General features: G+C 41.2%; 1 protein-coding gene across 2 annotated transcripts in view; it reads left to right on the top strand.

Annotated features, from left to right (window-relative positions):
* The first annotated feature begins 1,258 nt into the window (after window positions 1–1,258).
* The window catches only part of itga10 (integrin, alpha 10), a 31,939-nt gene continuing 11,784 nt past the window's right edge, over window positions 1,259–21,413 (top strand). For both annotated transcript variants that reach the window (XM_085423038.1, XM_085423037.1), the window contains exons 1-8: window positions 1,259–2,044; window positions 11,175–11,286; window positions 11,415–11,524; window positions 11,623–11,711; window positions 13,842–13,956; window positions 14,075–14,202; window positions 14,916–15,064; window positions 20,993–21,143. In XM_085423038.1, the coding sequence (XP_085279164.1) occupies window positions 1,993–2,044; window positions 11,175–11,286; window positions 11,415–11,524; window positions 11,623–11,711; window positions 13,842–13,956; window positions 14,075–14,202; window positions 14,916–15,064; window positions 20,993–21,143 (906 nt within the window). In that variant the 5' untranslated portion in view covers window positions 1,259–1,992. The remainder of the gene's footprint in view (window positions 2,045–11,174; window positions 11,287–11,414; window positions 11,525–11,622; window positions 11,712–13,841; window positions 13,957–14,074; window positions 14,203–14,915; window positions 15,065–20,992; window positions 21,144–21,413) is intronic.

Here is a 21,413-nt window from a genome sequence, read left to right as displayed (position 1 = left end):
CCAAACCACTGCTCAAAATAATGATCACTGCATGACTGAAATTTAAGGATGTGGTAAACCTGGATAAGCAAGATTTTATGTGAAATTTGCATTTTTATGTGTTCTTACTTTTGATCAGTTAGTTATCAAAAGCCTCAGTGTGATGCATGGCAGAACACACGTGGTGAAATTATATGCTCAAATTACTCTTTTGGGCCACTTTATGCTAGTGTAGCATTGTGAGTTGGATAACAGATGGAAAAACACCATTAAGTAATAAGTCACCACAAGCCTCAAAAGCAACATTAGTGCTCCTTGTTTTGGATTCCCCAAATCTCTGAAAACCTACTGAAGGAATGAGCACCATTCTTAAAAAATGAATCTCTTAATTTGGTGTTTTTATGACATGTTATCCCAAAACCTCTTTCTGTTGCCTGCTGGGGCTGAGATAAGGTAACGGTGAAAACAATAACCGGTGGTTTACGGCATTCCTTTTCTCATGAAAGCATTCATTGACATCTGTTGTCCTGTAGATGGTGCCCTTGTCACGCTTGAAGCGATGCCCACTAGGCTAGAAGAATTTCAACAAAGGGTGACTTTACAGCACTGATTCTAAAGCACAGAATTAAACATTTTATCATTAATTCGTAAATAATTAAGCAGAATTATCTCAAATAACTGCTCCAAAGGTTATGGTAATGTTTATTGTCCACAGTTTTTGTGTTAGCTAATTTAATGTGACTTTTCCCGATTCAGAGCACTTCTGTTTCATTTCCATGTGACTCAGATTCATGTCACCTTTTCATCAGACATTTTGATCTGTCACAGCAGAAGTAGCGCTTGGTACATAAAACCAAATTTGGTTTTAATGAGAGGCCACCTCTTACTCAGCCTCTCTTAAGTCTTATGAAATGATGAGTGCTATAAATCATTATTCCCCCGTTAGCAGCATTTGATTTGGGAGTTTTGAGCACACCCCCCTGCCAGTGTGACACTTGTTTTGTCTTTTACGGTTTCTGAAAGAAAAAAAGGATTGATTAATGTTGTATTAACTGCAGTCAGTAACTGACTCTGATTCTCACCCGTTGCAGGCACATAGAAACGGTGTCAAAAACAGTGAAATTTGACTCCTTATTCGTAAATCATAAAAAAAGAAGAAAAGTGTACAGGAGAGAGAAACGGTCTGAGTGTTTGAAAAAGAAAAACGAGTGCGAGGAGAGGAGAGGAGAGAAAGGGGAGATGTGGGTTTGAGGTTTGTGAACCAGTTGCTCAGAGAGGAGTCTGGTGGATGGAGGGAGGGGAGCTGTGAGGATAAATGCACTCTTTCATTTCAACATGAGAGAAATCCGTTACTAGAGACACATATTTACACGGACAAAGAAGCAGGGGAGCCTAAAATAAGAGAAATAAGCGGAGTGGATCATGGATAACGTGCTGTCAAAGATACCGCTCACGACAGCGCTCCTCAGACTTTGGGACTGATGAGCGGAGTTTCTGTCAGAGGAGTTTGAGCTTCAAAGACGCGCTCCGGAGTCTGGAGGGATAAAGCTGCTGCCTGCCTGTTTGTGAAGGCGTTACACATTTGTAATGGTTTAATGAGTCGGAACTGCGGCCTCTTGTTGGATGGGACAGGTGCAGTTATTGTCACGCCATGGGTCACTGAGACGTCACAAAGTTGATTTTTCATTTTTACATTTTTAAGACGTTTTCGCTCACTTTAACATAAGACGAGAAGAAGAAGAAGAAGAAGAAGAAAATCATAGCCAGATATTTCGTTTTATTCGTTGAATCAGTATTTAAGCTCCTGAAGTTGAACCCCATTCACGCACGTGGCATGCCACCGCGGCACAGTTTGGCCGACTTTTACGCATCTCTTGGAAAGAGAAAAAGCTGAAAACAAGCGTGTCTGTGTATGTGTGCGGTGGGCAACGACGCTCCTCATTTCCACCTAGTAAACGAGGGAAAAGGGGAAAAAAAACATTAAAGAGAGACTTCTTTCATTCGGATTCATAAATGGAGCTGCGTAAATACCTGTTGTGCCTGGAGTTTATCCTCCTCCTTAAAGGTAAGAGCCACATCTCAGCCTATATTTCAGACCTTTAAAAAAAACCTGTTACATTTCTTTAAAAAGCCAAACAAAACTGAAGGACAGTTTAAAATAAGGTGAAGTTATTCATTCAGTTAATTCAGTTAACTCAACGCTGTGAACACAAATCTAAGTATATTCATCTCTGTGTAAAATAAGGCTCTGGTGTTGCTCCACTGCCCAGTTCCTTACCCCTCACTCAGCCCTCTCTTACTGGTGATTAACCTCCCTCAACTTTAAAAGACAGCATGTGCCAGTGATGGTGTGGCAGCCTCCCTGAGGCCCACTTAACACTGTGTGACAGTAAACTACTGACCATGAAGACATTCCTCAGATGATTTTGTGCTTAAAGAAGGAAAGCGGGAATCTTAAAACACCTGGACACACTCCATTTGCCAAATAAATCAAAGGTAAAGGAAGCTGTGCCTAAAGAGTACCGGTTCTTGGTTCAAAGTCAGATCCTTTAGTAAATCTATCACATATGTTTGAACTGAGGACATATTTCATTTTTGTTGGAGGTCTCCAGCTACCATCATATATACGTGTACTCAGAGCCAAAAGGTTACCGGTTCATATCCGCTTATAGCTGACACATACAAACCCTGGCAGCTGTGTAACACGACCTCACCGGCCATATCAGCCATCTCTTAGACTTGATGTCTAAAGTTCCCCTAATAGGGTGCCTGTGCCATGTGTGTTTCTTCATGGAGCATGAACATCAGCTCCCCTTCAGTACTCATGTTCGCTGTGCCACAGAACAAACCGAGACGTTCCCACCCACCAGAAAGAAAGTGAAGAAAAAGGCCATTGTTGTCTGCATACTGATGCAGCTGATAAGCAGTGGTTAACTGCTGCCCTACGCCATGCAACCACGATGCAAAATTAGATCAATAGGCGTTGAGATTATGTTTTGCAAGGCATGTTAAATCTGTACCTGTGTCAAATCACACACAGTCGCTGAGGTTAATCTATAGAAGGAAATGTTGCCATTTGTGGTCATTTGTGGCAATTTGTGGCGTGATTATCCACGCTGCCCATTTTCACCCTTGTTCAGACCCCAAGGAATGAATGAGGAATGCATCAGGTACGAATGTTTCACGCTTTACACTCACCGGCGCATATACCCTTCATAGAAACACCAGCAGCCTGTGGTGTGGTTTTACACATTACACTCCATTACACGTTTCAATAAAGCATGAACAAGCCGACGTTTTTTTTCACCTTTTTAACCATGTAGCCTCTATTTTAATTCGTGCAGTATAGCTTAGTGTTTACGCTCGTCCCTGCGTGTGAGTTTGTAAGCCTAAGCATGTCTCACACAGGAGCATGTAGGTGAGTGAGTATGTGTGTAATGTTAATGGCTTCAGCAGAACTCCCCTGATGTGGTCAGCAGGCATCTCATGTCTGTTACACTCTGCTATGCTTTTACTGAGATGTCAAACACAGGTGTGTTTGCGTGTGTGTGTGTGTGTGTGTGTGTGTGTGTGTGTGTGTGTGTGTGCATATTTCACTCTGTTTCACTGCTCATTCATAAATTCTTGCTATTATTCTCCCAGCTATCTTCTTGCGTGTTTTCTTTTACTCTCCCATAATTCGCTGACTTTCATTCCTACTCCCCCTCTTATTCGTCCACCCCCATTCCCCACGAGAGGGTGACAGAGATTAGAACAGAACACGATGGAGATAATGGAGAGAAAATCTGTGGAAGGGTGTAAGAAGAGGTGAAGGAGGGAGAATGAGTGGAGGAACATTATGAGTCACTTCAATACAGATGACAGAAACAGACTGAATAAGACATCTCTGCTCGAGGACATTTCACAGAGGTGCTGTAAGTCAGACGTGTAAATTAAAGAGGACAGGGATATACATCATTGTCTTTAGTTAATGCTCTAAATGCTGGCATGTCTTTGTAGTCCCCCAAACACTATAGTGCTAAGTTCCATTCCTTTTGCCCGACATGTGCACACACATGCACATACATATACTGTACTACACAATCGTAACTATTCACATCAAGCAGCAGTAGCGCCCAGAGCTGAGCGTGTGGTTGAGCGAATCTGGACTTAGTTTGGCTTGATAAATGTTTGCCGGCAGTTGTCATGGCAATGGGTGGTCAGACAGCTTGTGGTAAAGTGTCATATATAAACCAAGATGAAAATACAACCAGAGGAAGGATGGCAGGACAGGGAAAACAGGGAATGATGGTACAGTTTTCTGGAAGCTGCAGGGGTTGAGACGGGAGATTTGTCCTTGTGGTGCATTTATAGCGTGTGTGTCTGCTCATTTTATAGCAGAGTGGGCAAAAAATAAATAAAATGAGCAATTTAAGGCTCATGAGAGAATGAGCTAAACACGAAGATAAAAGAGAACATCAGTAGCAGGAGCTGTTATCAGATCCCTGCTTTGATGTGGGAAGAAATCTGGAGTTGGAGTGTGGGTGACATTGTCTCAAGAAAAGAGAGAAACACTTTACTGCAGTGTGTAAGACGGGTGGTGGGTGTCAATCTGAAAGAATAGCTAATTGCAAAAAGCCTGGGAAAATGGATTTTCTTTCTCTGGCAAGGGAAATAAAGACTGCAGAATTATTATACTGCTGCCTACGCGGATCCCCAATGCTGAAGCCTGTTAAAACATCTGTGTAGAACTGGATAGATGCATGAGGCTCATCTTAGTCACTGGAGGCTTGGATAAAGAAATACTGGAAGCTTGCGCTGATGTGCAAAATCAGCAGAAACAAGGCTTAAGGGTCTACAACCATGCCAGCAGCTCTGTGAGGCAGTGTTTGAGACAATGCTCATTGGTTCTTCCAGTATAGACGACTAAATATAAACACTTTTAGAATAACATAGTTAGTATAATAGACTTTTTTATTGCATCATTTATATCTCACTCAATCAACTGTAAATGTGTAACCAGAAGATCTAATTATAAATAATTACATTTTATTAACATCACTGCAATGCTATTAATACTTAATGATGAACTAATTGATCAGTTGATCTAAAAATTGGTTGTTGTTTGGTGCAGTTGGAAAAATTATGTGTAAGCTGGTCATCTAACTGTTGGGATTTTCTCTCTAATGTTGTAGGACCGTTACTCTACACTGTAAAGCAGCTTGAGGGAACTGTTGTTGTGATTTGGAGCTACACTGAATCGAATTAAATTGCACGTTTATTTGTACGGGCCAATAATCAGCCTTCTGTTGTTCCAACATCCAGTATATCCCCAAAAGCTGATTCTGTTCATCTGGACATAGCGTTTTCAGTGGGAGAAACGTTTTGTCACTCATCCAAGAGACGAAACGTTTCGGGATTTACCTACCTGGATGATTAAGCATGCATCGAAACATCCAGTATAAGTCTCTGAATTTTTTGTGGTACAGTGAGCTCAGCAGGTTAGGTTTGTGTTACCTATGTTAGGGTCATGTTGGTGAATTGTCTCATCTCACCTTCCCTCCATCTTTTAATCAACAGAAACCTGCTTAGTGAACCATAGTATGACCAACTTTTGTAAAATGCCCATCATTTTATATTTAAAAAAAGAGAAAAAGAGTGAGACTATAAGCTCAGCAGCAAAGTGCTTGCAAAGGCCAAGTCAGGAGTCTTTTTACAACCACATTTATCTTCCCCTCATGGCTATTCTAGGGTCAGAATCAATCACAGGGCTAATGTAGTTTATGGCCAGTTTAGAAAACACAAACAATTTAGCTTTCATGGACATTGGAGGGAGCCCAGAAAGCTACAAGAAGAACATTCAAATGATAAAATCAAGGGAACCCGTTGGCAGCAGGTTTGAACCCGAACCCTTCTTACTGTGAGGTGACAGGTTAACCACTGCGTCACTGCTGTTCTCATCCAGTTGTTGTCAAGGTAAGTTACAACCAATAAAGTCAAACTCAAAGTGGTGACAGACAAAAAGTCTCTGCGTGTAATAATTTATTGACATAACTTAATCTACACCAGAATATCTGCTGTTGCCATGTCTGAAAGCCTCCATCTTTGTAGGTGTATGTGGTGAGTACGTTTATGTAGATAAAACCAGACAAAATGTGTGTGACAATGCAGTCATGTTACAAGAAAGACAATCTGTAGAGAAAAGTGAAGAAGCAGGTAGAAGAAACTACAGTGTGTAAGAAAAGCATGAGCAGGGACGGAAAAGAAACACTGAACATATCTAGTTTCATTCTCTAAACCAAGTGGAATCCCAATCTGATTGGCTTGGCGGAGGTACAATCCTGTGCAAAAGTCTTGATTCACCCCTTGTTTCTTTATATTTTGCTGGGAAACTGAGAAATACGTGCAGCGATTTATTGAAATATGTGCAAGAATACATGGAAATACAGTGTGTAAGGCACAAATGAAGTTTGTCAAATTCTAATGAGTTTGAAGGTCAATATTTGATATGACCACCTTTATTGTTTCCACAGCCTGCGCTCTCTCAGGCAGCTTTCATGTCATTCAAAGCTTTTGTTCTGTTTTCCATCAAGATGATCACTGCTTCACTGATGTTGAGGTCTGGGCTCTGGGGAGGCCAGTCCATGACTCACAGTGCTCCTTTATGAGGTTTTCTATCCAGGTATGCTTTTACTGCATTGACAATGTGATTGGGATCATTTTCATGCTGGAAAATCAGGCTTCTGTCTATCAGATGCTTTCCAGATGGTAATGTGTGGTGGATAAAAATCTGATGGTACTTTTCTGTGTTCATAATTTCATCAGTTTCAAGATCTCCAGCCCTACTCTCTGAAATGCGGCAAATGCAAAAACCTCGCCTCTGACCTTCTCCATACACACTGATGAGAATTTTAACAATAAATTTCAAATTTGGATGATCACTCCATCAGACCTGTTGCCACTGATTTTTCTTCCATTTCTTGTGTAATTTGGTAAAACGCAGACGTGTCTTCAACTGAGACCAACTCTGATGAGGCTTCAGTCATGTGTCTTTGCTGGCTTTAAGATAATGCTGTGGCACTATGACACTACGCTGACACAAAAACAAGTTTTGAGCTAATAGCACTCGGGAATCATTTTGCTGGTACAAAAATATCATTTTATGCCCGTCAGACCTGGCTTATCTTACATTTTTCATTGATTCGAGTAAAAAAATGGAAACAAATAATGCTTGTTCATACAGACTCTTTGCAATAAAGTGCCTAAAGATACAGTTTAACATGAGTGCTTTGCTAAATTGTCCGTTATGTGTTGAGACAACACTGGTTTATCCTTTGGGTTAACCTGAATGATTTATAGGTCAGTGTCAAGTGTTTTAAAAGCAAACAAACAAATATTCTTCTGAAAAAATTGTTAGAGACAAGAACCTGACTAAAAATGAGTGAAAAAGCAGCCAATGTCCAAAGAAAAACTTTGAAAGACCTTCAGAAAGCTCGGAGAACTATTGCTCAACACCATTTTAAAAACTTTAGGAAACTGTGGCTCCTTAGAAGCAAAGTATAAATAATTGAGGAGTGAGGCAAGACTTTTGCACAGAATTGTGACTGTCTGTGTTTAGTTGTGGGAAAGTACCTAGACACAAGTGTGTAAGCAGCTGTTTCATAATCATGCCACCAGTGTTTTGGTCTGCTTCCCAGTCTGGGAGTACTGGAGAAGTTACAGAACTGTTAGGAAGGAACTGTAGATGTTGCTAAACTGCTCAGTAAACTGAAGCCATTCTGAAAGCCCATTTTAGCAACCACATCCAACACACCCTACAAATAACATACAGTAGACACACAAGTGGGACAAGTTAAATACCGACTGTTGAGAGCTGCAGAGCTGTCTCAGTCTGAACTGAAAATAATACACGATGACTCTCTTTAATCTATGGGGAACTGTGTAGGCAAGAAATACCAGCTGGCTCATATCCTATAAGCTACTTTCAACCACTTCAGTGGAAACAGGAAATACATATATATCTGCTTAAATGTTTGCTTGACAACATTTTCTTTAACTTGTATTGTCCATTACATACTCAGTCTATTTATGGGTGTTTGGAAATAACCTGCTATCTGCTACATGTAGCTTGAAATGCAAAAGATGAAGCCAAAATCAGATAAATCTCAGATAAATTGGATTGGTTCACATGTCACGTTCAGCGTATATATGTCACCTGTATGTACACTGAAAAAAGAGAAATGCTGGAACAGCTTAGTTATATTACGTCGATTGGTAATGCATGATTGAATTATTAAATAATAAGTCAACCAGATCAACCCAACACAAAGCATAATACGTGAAGCTTAACTTGGGTGCTTTAAAAATACCAAGTTAAGGGACCAGGCTCTAATTTCAAGTTGACAGAAACCCAAAAAAATACACCAACCTCACTAAAGCATTACCTCAGCTACAACTTAAATACTCCTTGCACAGTGTAACTTAAGAGTCACCAAAATTTGGATCCGTGACAGAATTTTGTTCGAGTCACCACTAAACACAGGCTGAATGAAGAAAAGTGCAGAAAGCCTGGCTTCCACCATTTAAACACAAATTTAGGCATTTGTGAGTTTTTTCATGACTTCTCCAGTACTTCCTGTCCTCCACTACATCTCAAAGGTAACCGTTGCCCTTTCTCCCTCACTATGTGACAGCTAGATACTCAATACTTGCAGTAAATGATGATACTGGCTGTTCTGTTATGAATGAAACAAATATAACTTGCAGTTGGACATGAAGTTGCTCACAACAGCTAAATTCTGCTTCTACTGTGACGGCCACAGGGCTGACCTTGTTTTCTTTGTTGCCTTTGTCTATCTCTTCCGGGTAACTGGTGGATGGAGCAGACCTAATTTGGGATGTAACATACCTGAGCAGGCTCGGGGCCGTCTAAAGCAGCCCTGCCAGACCTTCGTGGGGGCTTTTTTTCTGCTCCTCTCTTGCACTCACTCGTACACTTACCCTGCATATACACTAATCTGCTGACAACCACTCCTACTAATCTTTGGTTTCTTTGTTTTATTTAATTAAGCTATTTAATAGCATCCTAAAACGACGTGTGTGCTTTCTCTTTTTGAACCAGGGTAGTATAAAAATCCCAAGATGCGATCTTTCCATTTTAAATAATTTGCTTTAAAAATGTTTTTACATTTTCAATGCAGGACGTTGTGTTTACACCGTAGTATAAGTGTAGACTACAGTGTATAGACTGCAGTGTATAGACTTCTACTGCCATGAGGTCTCTCTTGGAAATGAGATTTTTAATCTCAATGAGATTATTTACCTAGATAAATAAAGGACTAATAAAAAGTATAAGTAGCTGTATTTAAGTAGAAGATGCGAGTCCTTCCTCCATCACAGTGCTTATGCTGGCATCTGTTGGCATTGAAGATTACAAGTCTGACACTGAAAAACAATGTGAGGGTGTGGTGCTAGAAGTGAGCTATGAGCTCTGTGGTCTCTTCTTCATCTCATCTACATTTGCTGCACCTAGCATAACACACCCGGGTCCCCAGACTGCAAGTCGATTAGCTGTGGGTCACTTATGTGTCAGGTGCTTATGAGGAATAAATGTATACGAATTAACAGTCCAGGGTCTGTTTTTCTGCTGCACCTAGTTTGATCTTTTTTAATGTTTCCCTTTTAAAAAGGTTCAAATGGATGCTGAAACATCCGTGTTATTTATTTTCAAGCTGTTTGACTCCTAAATCTTTATTCATTTAGTTTAGCTCTGATCATCAGCACCGAGCAGCTCAAACATGCTTCAGCTTACTTACAGATGTAAACAAGTCAGTGAGCTACCATCTCACTGTGTCTCCCTCGCTTCTCCCTGTAAGTATGAAGGGCAGCTTGTGTGTCATAACAGGGAGCTCACTATATTTAAGAGTTTTTCTAACCCACACCCTTCCTTGCTTTGCTTCTTCTCTTCTCTCTCGTCTCCCTCTTTCCCCTTAGACTGAACTCTCTTTTTCCTCAGAGACGGCCTTTGGTCACTTTGTTTATCCATCTTTTTGACACCCCCCTACCCGCCACCCCCTGTCCCCTCTAATTCTCTTCTCCAAGGCCAAGACATGAAATAATAATCTTACTCTTCACTGTAGCTCTAACTACACATAGTGCACACAGTTGTCCAAGTTTTTCACTGGCCTTTGACAGCTTATGAATAAAGTTTATGTAAGTGCATTAACTTTAGTGCTCCATGAACAGATGAATAAATAAAAAAGCATAAGTTGGAGAGGTAGATGGAATGATTTATATTTGTACTACCATGTCGATAAGGTTGTGGGTTTGAATCCAGGCCAGGAGTTTGAATGTTCTCCTTGTGTCTGTGGGGGTACTCTCTGGGTACTCCAGCTTTCTCCCACAGTCCAACATGCACGCCAGGCTTTAAGAGCAACTGATTATTCCAAATTGGCTAAAGTGAGCATGAATAGCTGCCTGTCCATTGTGTTAGCCCTGCAACAGATTGGCTGTACCCCACCTCTCACCCTATAACAGTGATACGCTACAGCTCCAAGTGGAAGAGGATGGATGGATGCTTTAAAAGTTATGGTTTTAATACCATTACAATTCCAGCATTTTCCCCAGTTACAGTTTGTATACTAAATCAACCACCTAACTAACGGGTTAGTTTAATATTTAAAATCTAAACTTCAAACTTTTCTTTGAATGCACAGCTTCCCCCCTATAATTTTTTTACGTGAATCTTTAAGAGAAAAAACCCATCTTCCACGCTTTATACACATCACTCAGCCATAACACATGACACAGGAAAATGTAGGGTAGAGGGGTTTCCTCCTGCCAGAAGAAGTTTTACTGGGGCTGTAACATTCGATCTTGTCCTGTGGTGTCTGGTACCCAGATATTGGCAGCTGGCAGTCCTGTTGCTGCTCAATCAGACTGGGATCTGCAACATTTCATGGGGATTTTGTTAGCAATGCCTTGTCCCCAATGACTCTGAACGAGAGGATTAGCATTATCTGTTTGTAGTTTTAATGTTATCCATTAAAGTGTTTTTTTGTTGTTGTTTTTTTCAGCTTGATTCAGTTGATTTATTGGAGCATGCCACTTTTTTTGTGGTTGTATTATTTAATTGAACAAAATTCAGTTAAGTGAGCACTGTTTTGTTGTCTGTTTTTGTCATCGGTGTTTAAAATGTTCTTTGTCATGTCTTCCAGAGCTTTGTCAGTGTTTCAACATAGATGTAAAGCACCCGCGCATATTCACCGGTCCAGAGGACGCGCTGTTCGGCTTCTCCATCTTGCAGCATGAAGCAGATGGAGAGAAATCGTAAGTCTGTGAGGGAGACAGTCAGATATAATCTAATGGAACCACACAGTCATAAATAAACTGTCATAACATGTACACAAAGCGGGCGATGGATGACATTTTGATGATGAATGAATTACTCCGTAAAGGATGCTGGTTGGTGCTCCCTGGGACGGGCCGCCCAACAACAGGAAAGGAGATGTGTACAAATGCAGCGTGGGACGGGAGAAGAACTCAAGCTGCAATAAAGTGAATCTAGGTGAGAGAAACTATGAGTTGAAGAAAATATGCAGGAAAAAAATCCTCAATTCATGTTTGGATTTGTTACTTCAAAGCTAAGATGTTTGTGTCGCTCAGGTGAGACGGCTCTCCAGAACGTTTCTAAAAATCTGAGGAATTCTCACTTGGGAATGACCCTCACACCAACTTCACCTGATGGCTTCCTGGTATGTGGCATCAACACTGGAAAACGGGGCTTTTTATTTTTCCTACATGGGCAGTGGGTTGATGGGTGGGAGCCTGAAGGGATGTGGTCAGACCAGGTTGAGTTTGTTCAACAGAATTCTGATGAATTCGCTCCCTTCGAGTGTTTTTAGTTGAATTTAGATTTGACCACAAGCGATTCACTGATCCTCCTCTTTCTTTTCTTTCATTTTGGACATGCATTTGCACATTTACATAGTGTGGGAAGGTGTTTTAAACCCATTTCCAAACAAGTGGAAAACATTCAAGACAGTTACCAATCTTCCCAGGAGTGCAAGTCACAGAAAATTCACTTCAAAGTCAAACTCTACAATGCTCAGAGAAACTGCAAAAAACCCCAGCGCCACATCTCAGACAGTACAGGCCTCAATCAGTTACACAGTAAAGTAGCTAACCACAAGACTTCTAGAGTAATGTCTATTTAACAGATGAGATCAAAGTGGAACTGTTTGGTCATAAGTCTCAGCAGCATGTTTGGTGAAAACCAAGCACAGCATATCAGCGCAAACACCTCAGACATACTGTCAAGCACAGTGGAGGAGAGGTCATGATTTGATCTTGTTTTGGAGCCACTGGTCAATAGTCAATAACTGCAGTATGTCAGTGGGCTGGTTGTCAGTGTAGGTTGTATTTAAATAGTTTAATCGAACCTCGTGAGGACCACATAATTTATTTTATGTCCTGATAGGTAAAACCTTAGAATTTAAGGAGGGTGTATTTTCTTTTTACCATGACTCTAATTAATGTGAGAACTTACAGAGCTTGTAGTTACTGACACAATAACCAGACATGAATGATTCAAAGTCAAGCTGATGAAGTCAAGTGCAAAGCAACGTTTATGGACAGAATCTAACTCGAGTTTAGGTTTAAGACTTTAGCTTTTAGACAAACTTCTTGAAATCTTACTCACTCATTTATCCTAATTTCTGCACTTCTGAGGCTTCTGGCTTGCAGACCCACACACTTATTGCCTTAGCGAGGAGACAGCAGTTTGTGTTACATGCCTTCTTTGTGTAACTCTGTGTGTATGTTGGGCAAGTGTGCTTGCGTGTTTTGGTGTCTGCCAGGTTTTTTACTGCTTCTTCGGGCGTGGAGTCGTGTACAGTTCAAAAAACGCTAGCCAGCTTAGGCGGGTTTTTTGTGTGCGCGTGTGCACAGGCATGTGTGTGGGCATGTGTGTGTGTGTTTATCTTAACCCCAGTGGTCAGGTCTATAACAGGATCGGAATGCGTCTCCGGCCCTTTGTTAATGACAGACCTACCAAAAGCCATAGCACCTCTTTCGCTTTTCTCCATCTTCTCCCTCCATCGTTTCCTCCCATCCCTCTCTCTCCATCCTTTCTTCTCTGCCTGTCTGTGTGCCTGAGGAGAAACCCTTCCATAATGACAGGGCAAGAAAAACCAGGATGTTTCTCTTTCTCTCATTCTACCCCCACTTCACCCCACTTTCAGTCTCCTTCTTTTGTCTTTCTGCTAGCTTCTTTTTTATCTCTTGTCTCTGCACTCGCCCCTGTTCTTTCCTCTTGGTATGGAAAGCCAAATAAATGGCGCGCTTTGAAGGCAGAAATATTTTTTATAGGGTGCCCCCTCCCCAACCTCCTTACTCACCCTCCCTACATTTAGCACAATCAAGTTTAAATCGCTCATACTGGTCTTGTGCTCCAGCTCTGTGAAACCGCTCATGACAACTGTGACTGCCAGCATGTCGACAATAGTCTCCCTCCTTCTCCTGTCCTCCAAACCACACTATTGTAGTTTTTCCATGACTTATTCCCTCTTGTGACTTGTTTTCTTTTTGTTCCCTATCTGCCCTGATTTAATTGTTATCGTTTTGTGCGTTTTTGTGTGTGTTTGTGGGTATGTTTGTGTGCACATTTCCATGTTTTAAACTCTTTGATACACATCTTGTGCACGTAAAACAAACAGTGGAAAAGAATAAACTCTGTTCAAATTAATTACAGCTACTTGTGAAATTCACCTGTAAAACAGATGCGTGTGTGTGTGTGTGTGTGTGTGTGTGTGTGTGTGTGTGTGTGTGTGTGTGTGTGTGTGTGTGTGTGTGTGTGTGTGTGTGTGTGTGCATCTGTTTTGCAGGCATGTGCTCCACTGTGGTCACAAGAGTGTGGTACATCTATGTTCAGCACTGGCATCTGTGCCTCAGTCAGCGATGACCTAGAACCAAGAGAGACAATCGCTCCAACAGCACAAAGTAACTATACTTACACAAACACACTCACAAACACAAAAAACCCACAAAGTGCGGCAAAGAAACATGTTGCAGACCTGCTTCAATCAACCAAACATTTCTAAACGTCCATATCTGGCAGGGTGCTCGACGTACATGGACATCGTGATCGTGCTGGATGGCTCCAACAGCATCTACCCCTGGTACGAGGTCCAAAACTTCCTCAGTAACATCCTCAGCAAGTTCCACATCAGCTCAGACCAGATGCAGGTAAAACTCCAATTCAGTGTGTATTTGCACAGCCGATAAATATTATTTACACTAGTAATGGAAACTTGTGGGTTTAAATTTGAGTGAGTCTCCCACTTAAATATCTGGAACCCCTTAGCTGCAGCCCAGAGCAGTAAGACAAGCTAGTCCCTTGAATGAAAACATGCTGACAGGGACGTATTAGGAACCAGTTTGGCAAATATGTCCAGAAGAATAGTTGGAGTAATGTAAAGGGACATGAGCCCAGCTCACTTGAGGTTGAAGGGGAATGGGAGCTGGGGGTTTTGGTGATGGTGTGTGTGTGTGTGTGTGTGTGTGTGTGTGTGTGTGTGTGTGTGTGTGTGTGTGTGTGTGTGTGTCTGCATGAGTTGGGGAGGGGAAGTGAGGTTTCTAGTGACATTATTCAAAGCAAAGCAACTAGAAGAGTGAAAGGAGAACTGAGTAATGAAAAGGGGAGGTGGGGGGTAAGGGGTAGCAGGCAATGTGAGGTGAAGAGGAAATACCTCTGGTTTTTGAATAAATTCAGAAATCCCCCAAGTGCACTGTTTGCTTTAAGAACAGGACTGGTACTTAAGGAGATAGTTCAACCCAGAAACAAAAGTCTCAGATGTTGCTTTCCACAATTATGTGCCGGCACAACCAATAACATGTGGCATTGTTGAAATGCTTGTGTGTTTCTGTACGTGTGTTTGCCCTCGCGTGTCCATATTTAGGTTGGTATTCTGCAGTATGGTGAGGTAGCTGTTCACGAGTGGTCTCTGAAGGACTACCAGACCACACAGGAGGTAGTGGAGGCCGCCAAGAACATCAGCCGACAGGAGGGACGGGAGACGCGCACGGCATATGCGATTGAAACAGCCTGGTAGGCATGGCAGTTTACTAGTCGGGGATGATTTTTCTCATTCTAAAGCATGCTGTAGATTTGGCAGGTTAACTGGAATCTATGTGACGCTTTGGTTTTTGTTTGTAACAATAGTTGGTGCTTATAAATAGATCACTGTATAATTTTCAGTTATAATGGCAATCAGATCTGTTTTCTTCTTCTCTAATTTCCTTTCTAACAATATGCTCCATGTTTAATTTATGGAAAACTATTCGATTTCTCATAATGTATGATCTGTTTCTCTTCAAAATTAGTCAGCGGTAGTGGCAGCACACCACACAAGTATCTTTCAGCCAATAGTTTTAGTTCGGACAGGTTTACTTCTTGAGTTCATTCTCACTGATTTCAGGCAGCTGTTGTAAGCAAAAAAGCTGAAACAAACCACTCTACACTCCCTATACATAAACGCTTAGTGCCCAACAACAATTTCAGAAGTAGCTGGTTTCCAGATGGTATTGCATCTCCAACATAACTAGCTGAAATGCAGTTCCAAACCTCGACGGAGGCTCCACTCAGTGTCCAGGGGTGTCCAACTCCAGGCCTCAAGGGCAGGTTTTGGATGAGTCCTTCATCCATCACAGCTGATTTAAATGGCTAAATAACCTCCTCAACATGTCTTGAAGTTCTCTAGAGGCCTGGTAATGAAATAATCATTTAATTCAGGTGTGTTGGCCCAGGGTGAGATCTAAACCCTGCAGGACACCGGCCCTCGAGGTAAATTGCTAAATTGTTGGTTTGATTGTTTGAAGGGTAAAAGTCATAAGTCAGTGTTAAGCGATTTAACAAAAAACAAAATCCTCTGAAAATGAACAGGTACAAGGACTGAAAATGACTCAAAGATCAACCAGTGAAAAACAATGAAAGACCTTTGCTTAAGACCCCTTCAAAATTAAAATAAAAAATATATAAGGAAATAAGTGGCGGTTCAGTACAGTGTGCAAGATCAAATCCAGATAAAATGCATAAGGGACCTTTGAGGCAGTCTTCTATAACTTCCTCATGGCTGCACTGTCACCCAGTTCCTCCACACATCCATCACTTTGTAGAGGTATGTTGGGGGGCTTTAACGCTGGTAACCCAAGTGTAAAGAAGTTGGCAGGTCAGTGAAAAATCTTTCTTTTCAAAACAAAATTCCTCCTTTATTAAAGTCATACCCACATAGAGCACCACACCCAGACCTGATGTGTGGCCGTGACTGTTATTTTGGTATGTGTGTCTCTGAGCACGCACACACGTTCACACAGGTAATTGGAGGGTTCCTGTTTTCTGGTACATTTAAAGGTAAAAGTTGGACATGTAAACGATAGTGGAAAAGCAGTCCCTGGAAACCAGTATAAGGTCTTAAAGCTTTTTACTTTAAAACGCCAGCGATGGGAAATCCAGTTTTTGCTTTCACTGTAACTGTCATCTTCGCTCCCTGCCCAATGTGATGGTTGGGCTAAGTTATATGCTGTATATGTGTGTCTAAGTGTAAACAAGTAAAATATAGGCATTAACTTGACATTAAGAGGCGGGACTATCAAAAGATAACTTCTAAACTAACTCTCATAAACATATCTACTTCCACTCTCACATACTCATGCACAGATGGACAGATAGCAGCCCTGGCACTGGCAGGAAAGTGACGGGGTAAGAAAAACAACGAGATTAGCTGAGCTGGGCTAGCCGGCTGCTGGCTCAGCACAGCTGCAGGTGTGGCATGACCTGACCCAGACTGGTCAGCCAAGTAGTTCTGCTACAGCTGTAAAAATACACACAGAGACACGTACAGCATGCACGTGCACACGTACACACACATAATGAGGACTCATGTATAACTTGTTAAATTCACGAACGATGCCTTTTAACTATTCTTTCAAGACTTGACAGTTACAGCATTTGTTCCCTGACCTCCTGACCTCAACGTTAACCTTCTTCACTGTGTGTTTAACTTTCAGCCTTTACCCCAACCATCTCCTTATGAGAAACCTACCCTAAAATGAAGCACTTAGCTAAAATAGCTCCCGAAAGAACAACAGAAGATTTCGAGTTCCTGGGAGAGCGGTCGGTGCAGATTTAAACTGATCTTAGACTTTATTCACATTAATGCCATAAAAATCAGGAATTTCGATTTGACTTGAAGTTGACTGCTCTGAGGCTTGGCATATTTGAGAGCTAACTATTTGAGGAGGAGAACTATTTGGGACTACTGGAAAGAAGGAATGATGGTTTATTCAAATGATTAACATTTCACACCTAATTTGGTAGAAATAATCCGACCAGATCTACTGTGCATAACTTGATAAGCATGCTATAAAAGTACAGCTGTGGGAAAATGCACAAAGAAACCCCCACAATTAAAGGGATTTTTTGAGCTAAGCTAGCTAGTGTTAGTGAAAACTAATCACAGAGAAGGACTTATTGGTGGCCAAATTCAAGGCAAACGTAGGACAGAAATGCTTCAGTAAGTCCTCCAACTAAAAAAATCATATCAGCTATCATCTGCTATCATGTGACACGACCCATGAAACAAAACATAGCAGTGTTTCCACAAAACACAGTCTGCATTAGGAGCCAAATGATGGGTAGTATCTCACCTGCTGTTACATTATCTGTTGGTTTGTGGAACCCCTGCTTTCAATTGTTGACTTTTTTTTTTTTTTTTCAAAAAAGTTGGGTTGCTGACAACAGAATGCAATCATTTGTAAATCTCAAAAATCCACATTTTATTGACAAGAGAACATAGAAAAGGTATCAAATATTCAAACTGAGAAAATATATTTAATTTGAGGAAAAACGAGGCCAGCTCTGTGCCTGAACTCTTACTTTGAAGTCTTGCTGTCTAGTAGCTGCAGTATGGAGTTTATCATTGTCTTGCTGAAATATGCGAAGCCTTCCCTCAAAAAAAAAAAGAAAGAAAGAAAGAAAGCATTATATAGGCAAAGGCTTTATTCAAATGCAGCTGAGAACAGGTGAGTCTTCAACCTGGATTTAAATAAACTGAGTGTTTCAGCTGATCTGAGGCTTTCTGGGACTTTGTTCCAGATATGTGGAGCATAAAAGCTGAATGCAGCTTCTCTGAGTCTGGTTCTGACTCTGGGAACGGATAAAGGGATCTGGAAGGTTCATACTGGGCCAGGAGGTCACTGATGTATTTTGGTCCTAAACCATTCAGAGCTTTATAGACCAGCATCAGAACTTTAAAGTCTATCCTCTGACGGACAGGCAGCCAGTGTAAAGGCCTCAGAGCTGGACTGATGTGGTCCACATTTTTGGTCTTAGTTCTGAATGAGCTGTAGTTGTCTGACTGATTTTTTTTTAGGTGGACCTGTAAAGATGCTGTTACAGTAATCAAGCCTACTAAAGATGAATGCATGGACTAGTTTTTCCAGGTCCTGTAGAGACATCAGATCTTTTATTCTTGAAATATTCTTGAGATGATAGTTAGCTGACTTTGTTATTGTCTTAATGTGTTTTTCTAAGCTTAGGTTTTTCTAAGTTTAAGTTAAGTCTGCGTCCATCACTATAGCTTTAAGCACTGATGTTATCTTTTCAGATGTGCAAGCTGCCAATGCAATAGATACTCATCCAACCCAATATCATCAGAGATGACATGTTTGATGGACCCTCTCACTGTCAGATTTCACATTTGGATTTGTCTGATCACAGAACAGACAGAATCTTTTAATGCAGTGCTGCCTGAGGCATCACAGGGGTCCTGTTCTGATTTTCAGCCTTGTCCCTTGCACACAGAGATTTCTTCAGATTCTGGAGACACTGCACTCTCATAGAGTAACAACTTATCAATAAATAGACCCATCCCAAAGCATTCTCTGCTTTATTATCTGTTGGACTCTAAATAGGAGAATGAATCACCAAATGAACATCATGTTATGTTAGAAAAGAACTGAAACTGGGAATCGAGGTCATAAACTTCTTATAAAAACTTTAGTGAGGTATTAAATTCAGTGAGGAGTAGGGTAGTTTATTCATAGAGTTCAACACAATCTTACTTCTTTTTGCAGCCAGGAGTCACTCAGCCTCACTCTGTGTTTCAGCTGTGACTGTCTGGAAGTTTCACCCATTGATTGCTTTGGTTTTTACTCTCGATTTTAAGGCACAAAGATGACAACATTTGCAGATTCCATCCCGTATCACAATAATGACACCACCAAACATTATGCATGTGCTTCTTCACTCTGCTAGAAGTACTTTAACTTTAAATCATAAACATAGCTCACAATAACGGCTCGCATGAGGAACATTTTTTGTCTGTGGGAGGAAAGTCAAGGACTTGACCTGAATCTGACTGCCACTTGTATAGTGTAGTTACACACTTTACCTAAAACTTGATTGTTTTGTATCTCCTTGCATAATGAAATGAGACTAGTACCAGACTAGAGTACAATTTGATTGCAGACTAGATGACTGCTTCATTAACATGAAGTAACCCATCTAGAATTGGATTTGCCACTAATTTTTTTTATCGCTCCACCCGTCTGAGACGCACACCATTCCCTTCTACACACACACGCAGAAAAACAACTAAAGTACACACACACAAACCGCTGTGCTGTGTCATTACCACACTGCTATGACTCCATAAAATGGCTAGTAAATACAGCCAGGCCTCCCAATTAGCTCCCATCACTTTCTCTGCTCTTTCATCTCCCTGTCCTTCTTTCTCATCTGTTTCTTGCTTTTCCTTTTATTTTTCCTTTGTTTCTTGCCTGTTTTTGTGTCTCTTGTATCCTCATTTTCCCCAATCTTGTCTCCACCACTGCCCCCCACTCTTCTGTCGTTCTTTTCAATCTTTCCCATCACATTTGTTCTGCTGTATAATTCACTAAATTTTAACGATAAGCACAACGAAGTGGGTTTTGCACTCATAATGTTTGATGTAATTTTACTGTCTTTATTCTTCTTGTTCTTATAATGAAAACTTATAGTTTGCATTATAGTACCATTATTGTCATTATTCTCCATTCGTGTGTTTGTAGTTTTTCTGTTTGTTGCTTTTTTCCCTCATCTTAATGTGACTTTTCTCGTTCATTTGTTCCTTTTCTTTTAACTCCTCTCCTTTCTTTCTCCTCTCCTACTCTGCACCCTATGTAATTTGCAGACTGCATAGGGGAAACTGTTGTTTTTAACTCAGAGTTTCTTGCGGCTGACCACAACGTTATATTTAGTCATGGGCTGGAGTTAGGCCTGAAAATGACTGAGTTCACTAGCAGTGACTTCTCTGCCTCATTCACTCTGTGTGTGTGTGTGTGTGTGTGTGTGTGTGTGTGTGTGTGTGTGTGTGTGTGTGTGTGTGTGTGTGTGTGTGTGTGTGTGTGTGTGTGTGTGTGTGTGTGTGTGTGTGTGTGAGGCTTACCAACCCTATTCAGTGCTTGAATCAGCTCCCACTGAGAACAGGTTTCCTCCAGACAAATGGGGTGCAGCTCGGGTCTGTTTGTGTGTTTGTCAAGTTTTCGTCTGTGTGTCATAGCACAGCTGGACTGGAATGCACAAATGTGGTTCTTGTGTGCAGTGACACATCCACACTGCACGCAGTGACTGGTTGGAGTCAACTGGCAGCTGATGCATGTGTGTCAAGTTGGACTAATAAAGTTGTGGAAAGGTCCAGCTGTGACTTGGGCCACTTATATCGCGCTCGATGAAAGCAACTCAAACTCCGTGTTTTACTAGCTTTTTCTTTTTCTCAGAGAAAGGATTAATGTCGTGTGTTATCTTACAGAGGATGTCTATTTAAATTACTTGATACTCACTGGTAGCCTCCCTTTCATCCATTTCCTAGCTACACTTTGACTCCGTTTTTCTTTCGTTCTCCACGTCTAAGATCTGATTCTGTTTCACAAGATCTGCAGGACCAACTGACGTATATTTTTTTTAAAGCTTTATATGTCTCTCTCTCATTCTTTGTAGCTCAGAGGCTTTCAGTCCTGAGCGTGGAGCGAGGGAGGGTGCCACCAAGGTGATGATCGTAGTCACAGATGGAGAGTCCCACGATGGCGATGAACTAGAAGGTGCTCTGGAGAAGTGCGAAGAAAGAAACATCACCCGATACGCCATCGCTGTGAGTGCATGTTGTCCAAGCTCAGCAGAACGATAATCTTTGGGGGTTTATTTGACAATTTGTGCGTTTTGTGGTGCTCAAATTGTTGATTCAGAAATTCTTTCTACAATACTAATAAAAAGACAACTAATCGACGCCATATGCAGGATGTGTAGCGCATCCCTGGCATTCCTCACACATTGTGTGAAAGTGGTATAGCAAATATATACACCCCGAATGAACCAGACAATATCAACACCACCCCACCCCAAAATAACTCCAAATTACAAA

Source organism: Rhamphochromis longiceps, linkage group LG11 (assembly GCF_057381845.1).
Source record: "Rhamphochromis longiceps isolate RC_006_pf linkage group LG11, R_longiceps_female_GT1.1, whole genome shotgun sequence".
Lineage (NCBI taxonomy): Eukaryota > Metazoa > Chordata > Actinopteri > Cichliformes > Cichlidae > Rhamphochromis > Rhamphochromis longiceps.
This window is presented reverse-complemented; position numbering and strand designations above follow the sequence as displayed.